The sequence below is a fragment of the Oncorhynchus tshawytscha genome, linkage group LG03 (assembly GCF_018296145.1).
Source record: "Oncorhynchus tshawytscha isolate Ot180627B linkage group LG03, Otsh_v2.0, whole genome shotgun sequence".
NCBI lineage: Eukaryota > Metazoa > Chordata > Actinopteri > Salmoniformes > Salmonidae > Oncorhynchus > Oncorhynchus tshawytscha.
Genome location: NC_056431.1, coordinates 50035444 through 50046165, shown reverse-complemented (window position 1 = coordinate 50046165; position 10722 = coordinate 50035444). Strand labels below are relative to the sequence as shown.

General features: G+C 45.4%; 1 protein-coding gene across 1 annotated transcript in view; it reads right to left on the bottom strand.

Annotated features, from left to right (window-relative positions):
* The window catches only part of LOC112224237 (DNA-binding protein SATB2-like), a 62169-nt gene that overhangs the window by 891 nt on the left and 50556 nt on the right, over nucleotides 1-10722 (bottom strand). Inside the window, 1 exon segment of the mRNA XM_042319007.1 lies at nucleotides 9511-9705. Coding sequence (XP_042174941.1) covers nucleotides 9511-9705 — 195 coding nt within the window.

The following is a 10722-nucleotide window of genomic DNA, read 5'->3' as shown; positions in this document are numbered from 1 at the left end:
CAATGCCCATTGCCTGAGCTAAGTTCAACAGCGATATGCATTAGCTGAACCCAGGTTAAAGCCAAACATAGCTTCATAGCTCAAATACCATCACAGAGAGACTAACTACTATAGCACCTGTGTCGTAGACCTTTGACCTCTGACCTGGATGTAAGATTTGCTTGTGGTAAAACTCCAACCACCTGCTCTGCCAGCTCTACCACCATGACGGTTTAACCAGACAGGGCCAGAGGTTAAACAGCTGAGGGGGAGAGGGACATGTGTCTAGCCTCCTGTCTGGTTGGTGTTACGCAAATACACACTGATCATTAACAACACTGGGGGAGAAGGGGGCACTAGAGGAAGTGGGGTCATTAAATAATAGGTGGTAGACTGGGGGAAGAAGAAGAGCGCGGGGTGGAGGGGAGAGAAGAAGGGCAGAAGGAGGAGTGAGGAGGACAGAGAGAAGAAAACAAAGGGGCAGAAGTAAGAACGAGAGGGCAAAGAGTCGGGCAACGAGAGGGCAAAGAGTCGGGCAACGAGAGGGCAAAGAGAGGGCAAAGAGTCGGGCAACGAGAGGGCAAAGAGTCGGGCAACGAGAGGGCAAAGAGTCGGGCAACGAGAGGGCAAAGAGTCGGGCAACGAGAGGGCAAAGAGTCGGGCAACGAGAGGGCAACGAGAGGGCAAAGAGTCGGGCAACGAGAGGGCAAAGAGTCGGGCAACGAGAGGGCAAAGAGTCGGGCAACGAGAGGGCAAAGAGTCGGGCAACGAGAGGGCAAAGAGTCGGGCAACGAGAGGGCAAAGAGTCGGGCAACGAGAGGGCAAAGAGTCGGGCAACGAGAGGGCAAAGAGTCGGGCAACGAGAGGGCAAAGAGTCGGGCAACGAGAGGGCAACGAGAGGGCAAAGAGTCGGGCAACGAGAGGGCAAAGAGTCGGGCAACTAGAGGGCAAAGAGTCGGGCAACGAGAGGGCAAAGAGTCGAGCAAAGGAGAGATCGAGGAGTTTGAGTGTTAGTGGGACAGACTCGAGATAAGTAAAGGTGAGAGGTGATCAAAGCCAGACCTAGGGAGTCAGGGGAGTCAGTGAGGTACTAGTGTTGTTGTCCTGTTGTCTTGTTTGGTGCATGAGGAGTGTCAGAGAGCCAGCTAGCTATCACAGAGCTCTGTGGCGCGTTGCTATCCCACTGTCACACTGGCTTTATGACCAGGGTGGGGCACCACGGCCCCAGGCCCCCGCCCAGCCACTGTGCCTCTGCTCTGGAATGCTAAGCTATAAATCTGTGGTGCATTAAAATTAAAGGACCCACAAAGATAATAGTCATTCGCTTTTCTCTCTCCCTCTTCAATAATAACAGGGTATTACTTAAATAATATTGAGGGCAGGCCAGACCATCAAATTGCTCCGATTTCACTTGTGGGGGCTGTTTGAGGGTTGCGATTTACAGGAAGAGTGTAGGTTGGGTGTTTTTTTCCGCTTTCTGACGTTTATTATCTTTTTTTATGTCTGTGTGAAACAAATAGCAGCCACACAAAGCGAGGGAATGAGAAGGACTGGTGACAGCGGTGGAAAGAGGGAAAAGACAGGATGAAAATAGCACTCCCCTTTGACCTAATGTGGACCACACACTCCTCACAACCACACACACACACACACACACACGTACGCACACTACCCCCTTAACTTCCCTTTATCACAACCAGGAACAAACAGACACTCACAAATACACACACACTCATATAGACTCAGACCCCAGATAGTCATTTCTCTACTCCTTTCACAGATGGCGACTCTTGGATGGATCCACACACACAGAGGCCTGGTCGCTGGGCTGGGCTCCGTGGCAGCGTGAGAGAGCCGAGCCAAACGCAGAAACACAGTGGGCTGACTGGTTGTTCCTTAATCCAGTGCGGTCTCTCTCCCTCTCTCTCTCTCTCTCTCTCTCTAATGCAGAGGGACACTAATGAAGAGAGTCAGTGCCAAGCAAACATGACTCCAACTCCAAATCAACCTCAATCCTGCTAAAGCCATGAAACCCTCCTCTCTGTTTGACCCCATGCCCTCTGTCCCCTCTACCCATCATCCCTCAACCATTTCACCCCTCTAAATTGAGCCTCTACCCCTCCAATCCTTCCATTTCTCCATCCTTCTGTACCCTCTACCCATCCAACTGAGCCTCCACTCCTCCATCTCTCCATCCCTCCTTACTGCCCCTCCATCCACAAAGTACTGTAGACTGAGGATGGAAGTCGTTCTTCTCATGGCATAATTCAATATTCATCCAAACTGTTCTCCCTTTTTTTTCAATTGCGACCAGGGAACATCAGAGTTCATTGCATTAAAGAAAAAGTTTCTTTTTAAACGCAAATCAAGGCGAATTACAGAGATGCAGAACTATGAAAGAATTATACTACATGAAATATTCAGCTAAAGCCTTAATGAGGGCTGGTTCTCTTGGGGCTACAGGCAGACCAGGGGTGGGGAGTGTATGTGTGTGTGTTTTGCTGTATGAGTCTGTGTGTGTGTTGGGGCTGCCTGGGACAGTATGTTGCCACCGGAGACACCATTAACACACAGATAAATATGTAATGACGGAAAATACAGTTTTCTGTTGGTTTTCTGCATGACTTCATCTTTCCTGTTAATCGGTGTGTTTTTTCTTCCTTCTCTCTCCTGTGTCACCAGGCCTGGGGAGTGAATGAGTCACTCTGTGTGTGTGTGTGTGTGTGTGTGTGTGTGTGTGTGTGTGTGTGTGACTGAGCCTGTCTTTGTTGCATAGGTGTGTGGTTTGAATACTGAGTTGTTTACAGTGCTTATACCGTGACTGAGATCATGTGAAAGTACTATATATCTGTGTGTTTCTAAGTGTTTCTGTCTCTATGTGTGTGTGAGGGTGGGCTCAAGAGTGTGTGTGGCAATCATTCCACTTATCAGTAATTAAACCATTAAGTCGGCTGTGGTTTACTGAGCTAAGAGCTGAACTCAGCTGCTCAAACTGACAATTAGCCCATCAGAGGAACCAATAGGTTTATAAAAGTGTTTGCACGTGTAGCCTACGAATGAAACGACAAAAAGAGAGGGGCAGCAGAGAGAACAGTCTGTGTCTGTCTGTAGAAAGAAGGGAGCTTGTTGCCAGCTTTCTAGTCCAGCGCTCTTGTGGTCTCAATCCACGGTGCAGTCAGCACAGGGGTCCAGGCCACAGTACCCACTGCCCACACGCACGCAGCAGAATTACATTTAGCAATAACAATAGAGAAATTATTCATAAGGGCTGGGCCTGCCAAATTAGCAGAGGGATGCACTTACTGCTCAACACATGGAGGCATAAACAGAGCAGCAGATACTGTACTGCTGGAGAGGAGAGCCAGATAGCCAGCCCAGCGTCATCAGGGCAAGGTCAGTCATGGAGAAATGTGATGCTGTCCCCACGGGTGTGAGAGGGGCTGAGTAGTTAGGGGAGCACAGGACACACACAGATGCACGCACACACAATTCCACCTGTGGATCTAATGGACACGCAGTCACACATACAGTACTTGTCACATGGTACTGTAGATATACAAAAAGCGCAGTCGTTGATTCATAATTCATTATGAGTCGTTTTGTTTCGGTCAGTGGTTGTGTGGGGTCGGCGGGTTGGCCGATTGTTCACATAAAACCATACAAAAGCACTTCTAACAGCACATACAGTATAGCATAAAGCACTTCCAACAGCACATACAGTATAGCATAAAGCACTTCCAACAGCACATACAGTATAGCATAAAGCACTTCCAACAGCACATACAGTATAGCATAAAGCACTTCCAACAGCACATACAGTATAGCATAAAGCACTTCCAACAGCACATACAGTATAGCATAAAGCACTTCCAACAGCACATACAGTATAGCATAAAGCACTTCCAACAGCACATACAGTATAGCATAAAGCACTTCCAACAGCACATACAGTATAGCATAAAGCACTTCCAACAGCACATACAGTATAGCATAAAGCACTTCCAACAGCACATACAGTATAGCATAAAGCACTTCCAACAGCACATACAGTATAGCATAAAGCACATCCAACAGCATATACAGTATAGCATAAAGCACTTCCAACAGCACATACAGTATAGCATAAAGCACTTCCAACAGCACATACAGTATAGCATAAAGCACTTCCAACAGCACATACAGTATAGCATAAAGCACTTCCAACAGCACATACAGTATAGCATAAAGCACTTCCAACATCACATACAGCATAGCATAAAGCACTTCCAACAGCACATACAGTATAGCATAAAGCACTTCCAACAGCACATACAATATAGCATAAAGCACCTCCAACAACACATACAGTATAGCATAAAGCACCTCCAACAACACATACAGCATAGCATAAAGCACTTCCAACAGCACATACAGTATAGCATAAAGCACCTCCAACAACACATACAGCATAGCATAAAGCACTTCCAACAGCACATACAGTATAGCATAAAGCACTTCCAACAGCACATACTGTATAGCATAAAGCACCTCCAACAACACATACAGTATAGCATAAAGCACTTCCAACAGCACATACAGTATAGCATAAAGCACTTCCAACAGCACATACAGTATAGCATAAAGCACTTCCAACAGCACACACAGTATAGCATAAAGCACTTCCAACAGCACATACAGTATAGCATAAAGCACTTCCAACAGCACATACAGTATAGCATAAAGCACTTCCAACAGCACATACAGTATAGCATAAAGCACTTCCAACAACACATACAGTATAGCATAAAGCACTTCCAACAGCACATACAGTATAGCATAAAGCACTTCCAACAGCACATACAGTATAGCATAAAGCACTTCCAACAGCACATACAGTATGGCATAAAGCACTTCCAACAGCACATACAGTATAGCATAAAGCACTTCCAACAGCACATACAGTATAGCGTAAAGCACTTCCAACAGCACATACAGTATAGCATAAAGCACTTCTAACAGCACATACAGTATAGCATAAAGCACTTCCAACAGCACATACAGTATAGCGTAAAGCACTTCCAACAGCACATACAGTATAGCATAAAGCACTTCTAACACTTTTGTTGGAGCTAGGAACACAAGCATTTCACTTCACCCGCAATAACATCTGCTAAATATGTGTATGAGACCAACATTGAATTGATCTGATTTGATTTGATTTAACAGCACATACAGTTGTGTGTCTAGTGTACAGTATATGTGTGAGAGGGACTGAGTTGAGTAGCAGCTGGAACACATGTGTGGTCTGGCTGTGGTGACTTGCATGGTGGCGTGTGTGTGTGTGTCTGTCTGTGTGTGTATGTGGCGGGTAGATGTGCTGCATGGAGTTTGATCTGGGTTTAGGGAGGGGCTTTCCTCTCCTGACTGTCAACTTGGACAACAAAAACAGGAGAGGGACACACATGCACCGAAACAAATACAGTCTGACAGACTTTCGTCCTCCTTGGCCTACCCATAAATTGTCCCACCCTCTCCAAGATCATCCTTCCTTATCATGTATCACTCTCCTTCTTCGATCTATCACTTCATTATACTTCCTCTCCTCCTGGTGTGGCCCATCTCAGTCCCTCCTTCCTTCTCTGTCCTCTCTAATATGAACAACTTGTGGAGTATATTTTGTCTCCTCTCTGGTCTGGTCTGGTCCGTGTGTTTGAGGAGCTAGCTGAGGAATATGTTAATGGTGGCACAGTGGTAACAACCACTTCCTTTCTATGATGAGCCGTTAACAAAGACAGTGGATGAATGAAGATAGTTCACTCCGGCAGTTTAGCTTTGAAAAAAAAATGGTCAGTTCTACTTAACTTGGTGTGTCTCCCATAGACACCAACGCAACAGCAGCTGTGTCTGGTCTACTTAGTTCAGTGTTTCCCAACTCCGTTTCTCGTGTGCCCCAACAGCACACATTGCTTTTGTAGCCCCGGACAAAAACACATGATTCATCCGCATGGGGACAGACAGGGTGGGGACAGACAGCCCATCTCATTATGGAGCGCAGTTCGATGCATGTAGACCTATCATCTCATGGTAAATGTTTTTCTTGTGACAGGTAGGCCTACATTTGCTGCAGCATAGTCTATGCTACACTAATATAAAGACTGTCTAATTTACCCATCTCCATCTGGCCTTCGGGGGTCACCTTATTTTCTTATTGAAAACATTATTTTATTTTATTGCAGCTGCAGAGTTTTAAAACAGCCTATCACTCAAATATCGTTGCTTTAAATAAGTCCATGCGTGTGCACTCTCTCGCAGTCTCTCTCTCTCTATCAATTCCATTGAAATTGCATCCAAAATACTGTAGATAATCCTGTTCTAGACTGATATATGGCCCTATATATAGATGTCCTCGCATACCTCTTTCAGGCAATACAGTCAATGCAGTATTAGCCTTATATTTATCTAATTCATGATGGGTTATGCATAATAAGCTTCTAACTTATAGCCTCGGTCTCTTGCATAATACGCACGAGCCTGTGCTCTGCTGGCCTCTCTCCTTAAAAAACACTCCTTAGCTCTTGGAGTCCCAGGCAGGAAAAGTTAGACTAGAATGGCTTGCTGGATTTCTTAAACCAATAGACTATTAGAAGAGGGTCGTAAGCTCTCGTTTGCCGAATGTTAAATACAGCAGCCAATAGAACACAGGTAGTTTGAAAGTTGGGCGAACGCATGATGGCGGCAGGCTATAGCAGTTATTTATTCAGACCCATAACCATTCAATCTTCATGGAGCAAAGTGAAAGCCTACTGCATCTAATTCTAGTCCTATTTTATTCAAGGATGTCATTAGAATGATGAAGATAAGGACAACAAGACTTGTTTCATTTTACTGGAATAAAGCAACAAGGACGTAGGCTAATAACATTAGGGGAAATATTATGAAAGGTATACATGCATCAGCCTACTAATACTAATTTATCATGGTCTGAATGCTGTGTGTAATTCCAGTCCATATGATACAGTATAATACAGTACAGTGATACAGTTCACACTGAAAAAGATTAGCCTACTGGAGCTAGTTTCATTTATTTAACCAAGAGAGCATATAGCTGGGTACATCTTTGGGCTTTTATGTTTTTCTATTGTGCGTAATGTGCAGTAGCCTATATCACACAGTACCAGTCAAAAGTTTGGACACACCTACTCATTCAAGGGTTTTTCTTTATTTTTACTATTGTCTACATTGTAGAATAATAGTGGCCATCCAAACTATGAAATAACACATATGGTATCATGTAGTAACCAAAAAAAGTTTCAAAACAAAATAGTCTAGATTCTTCAAAGTAGCCACCCTTTGCCTTGAGGACAGCTTTGCACACTCTTGGCATTCTTTCAACCAGCTTCACCTGGAATACTTTTCCAACAGTCTTGAAGGAGTTCCCACATATGCTGAGCACTTGTTGGCTGCTTTTCCTTCACTCTGCGGTCCAACTCACCCCGAACCATCTCAATTGGGTTGAGGTCGGGTGATTGTGGAGGCCAGGTCATCTGATGCAGCACTCCATCACCCTCCTTCTTGGTCAAATAGCCCTTACACAGCCTGGAGGTGAGTGGGTCATTGTCCTGTTGAATGATAGTCTCACTAAGCACAAACCAGATGGGATGGCATATTGCTGCAGAATGCTGTGGTAGCCATGCTGGTTAAGTGAGCCTTGAATTCTAAATAAATCACAGACAGTGTCACCAGCAAAACACCCCACCACCATCACACCTCCTCCATGCTTCACGGTGGGAACCACACATTCGGAGATCACCCGTTCACCTACTCTGTGTCTCACAAAGACACGGCGGTTGGAACCAAAAATTGCACATTTCGACTCAAAGGACAGATTTCCACTGGACTAATGTTCATTGCTCGTGTGTCTTGGCCCACACAAGTCTCTTCTTCTTTTTGGTGTCCTTTAATAGTGGTTTCTTTGCAGCAATTCAACCATGAAAGCCTGATTCACGCAGTCTCATCTGAACAGTTGATGTTGAGATGTGTCTGTTACTTGAACTCTGTGAAGCATTTATTTGGGCTGCAGTTTCTGAGGCTGGTAACTCTAATGAACTTATCCCCTGCAGCAGAGGTAACTCTGGGTCTTCCTTTCCTGTGGCGGTCCTCATGAGAGCCAGTTTCATCATAGCGCTTGATGGTTTTTGCGACTGCACTGTTCCGCCATAACTGACTAAACTGACATGTCTTAAAGTAACGGACTGTCATTTCTCTTTGCTTATTTGAGCTGTTCTTGCCATAATATGGACTTGGTCTTAACAAATAGGGCTATCTTCTGTATACTACCCCTACGTTGTCACAACACAACTGATTAGCTCAAATGCATTAAGAAGGAAAGAAAGGCACACCTGTTAAATTAAATGCATTCCAGGTGACTACCTCATGAAGCTGGTTGAGAGAATGCCAAGAGCGTGCAAAGCAATCATCAAGGCAAGGGTGGCTACTTTGAAGAATCTCAAATCTCAAATATATTTTGATTTGGTTGCTATATGATTCCATATGTGTTATTTCATATGTTTGATGTCTTCACTTTTATTCTACAATGTAGGAAATAGAGAAGAAAAAAAATAGAGAAAAACCTTGAATGAGTTGGTTTGTCCAAACTTTTGACTGTTACTGTTTGTCTATTTCTATGCTTTGAAAGGCTTTTCAATGACACTTCCGGTTTTGGCGGGAAATATTGGGTTGCCCGGGAGAAAAGTGATGTATTCTGGGGATGGAACATTTATAAAATATCGGGAAAATATTCAACCGTAGGGTGCGCACGCATGACTTCAGTTTTAATGAATAATTGCATGTGTATCCTCAGTGTATTTGGTGCAATAATAACCCTGGCTGGAGAAAGTCAATTTAATCAGCAGAGCTTGACTACTGTACATCTGTGTAGGTTGCACATGCTTACATTTTGTTGTGTGTGTGTGTGTGTGTGTGTGTGTGTGTGTGTGTGTGTGTGTGTGTGTGTGTGTGTGTGTGTGTGTGTGTGTGTGTGTCTGTGTGTGTGTGTGTGTGTGTGTGTGTGTGTGTGTGTCTGTGTGTGTGTGTGTGTGTGTGTGTGTGTGTGTGTGTGTGTGTGTGTGTGTGTGTGTGTGCGTGTGCGTGTGTATGTGTGTGTGTGTGTGTGTGTGTGTGTGTGTGTGTGTGTGTGTGAAAAGGTTGTAGGGGGCCAGTCCCGAAGACTCATTCAATGTGTGAGAAGGTTGATATCAAACTAAAGGAGAGTGATATTCTTGCCATTATCCATTCAAGTCTGCAATGACCATCTCTCGATCCAGCATAGCAGTAAGTTTTTTTAATATTTGTATTATATTTGATTTTAGCAGCAATGATATTACAGACATATCAGACAACATCAAATAATGATGGATACCAAAAACACCAGACACCTAAGGAGCCATGTTCCCCTCGAGCATACGGAGCCCATGTCCATGCGCGCGGACCATACCACTAAGGTTAGGACTCAGGTTAGGGAAATCTGATGCTACATCAGCTGGTCTCTCTCACCTGTGGTTGTTGGGGCAGGTGTAGTACAGTATGCAGCCTCTCACTGTGGTGGTGCCTGGACTCCTCTTCATACACCAGGTCTCTGTCTGTCTGGAGCAGGGTCAGGAACCTCCGGATGGTACACAGATTCTCCCACAGAGTACGGTTCTCTGGGCTAGGGTTCTCCTTCCACCGCAGCAACTCACACAGCCAGCCCTAAGAGGGGTAGATGGGAGCAGAGACAGGAGAAGGGAGGGGAGAAAGAGATGGGGAGTGGGGGGGAGAAGATTTTATTATCTATGCTAGACTAGGCCAGTCTTTGACACCAGCTGTTGTGTGCATCCAGCCTCCACCAGCATGCAGTGTTAATAACCTGATCAGTTTTCATCCTCCCTCTCATCCCCCATCCCCCTCTCCTTCAGCATCCCCCTCTCCCTCAGCATCCCTCTCTCCTCTCTGGGCCAGCTGCAGCAGATGGGTGCAGTGAGCCATGACCCCCAGCCCAACTCTGCCCAGCCACCCCGGACCCCTGAACCTGGTAGACACAGCTTGATCAATACACACACACACACACACACACGCACGCGCGCGCATACGCACACACACACACACACACACACACACACACAGGTAATATTCTCCCACAAACACGCACGCAAACAGTGTCCTCACTGTAGATATCCATTCCCACAACACCATGTCTTCATGTGCTCTAAACAGTTTGTTGAAGGAGTCTGTGTGTGTGTGTGTGTGTGTGTGTGGGGGGGGTATCATATGTCTGAATCAGTTCTTCCCCAGGTTGGTATTTGGCTTATCTGTCTGGTATTGTTTATCTACTACTGTGGAGACACACTGACTGTCTGATATAACAGCCTGAGGAAGAGGGTTATCAACCCTGCTCCATCCGCCACCCACATCACGAGGACAGGAGAAACTGCCCCTAAGCACTGACAGGGGCCACATATGTTTGCATTCCCTTAACGATTAAGGTTAGGATTGGGAGTTGGGTACAATAGGTTAGGATTGGGAGTTGGGTACAATAGGTTAGGATTGGGAGTTGGGTACAATAGGTTAGGATTGGGAGTTGGGTACAATAGGTTAGGATTGGGAGTTGGGTACAATAGGTTAGGATTGGGAGTTGGGCACAATAGGTTAGGATTGGGAGTTGGGCACAATAGGTTAGGATTGGGAGTTGGGTACAAAAGATTAGGATTGGGAGTTGGGTACAATAGA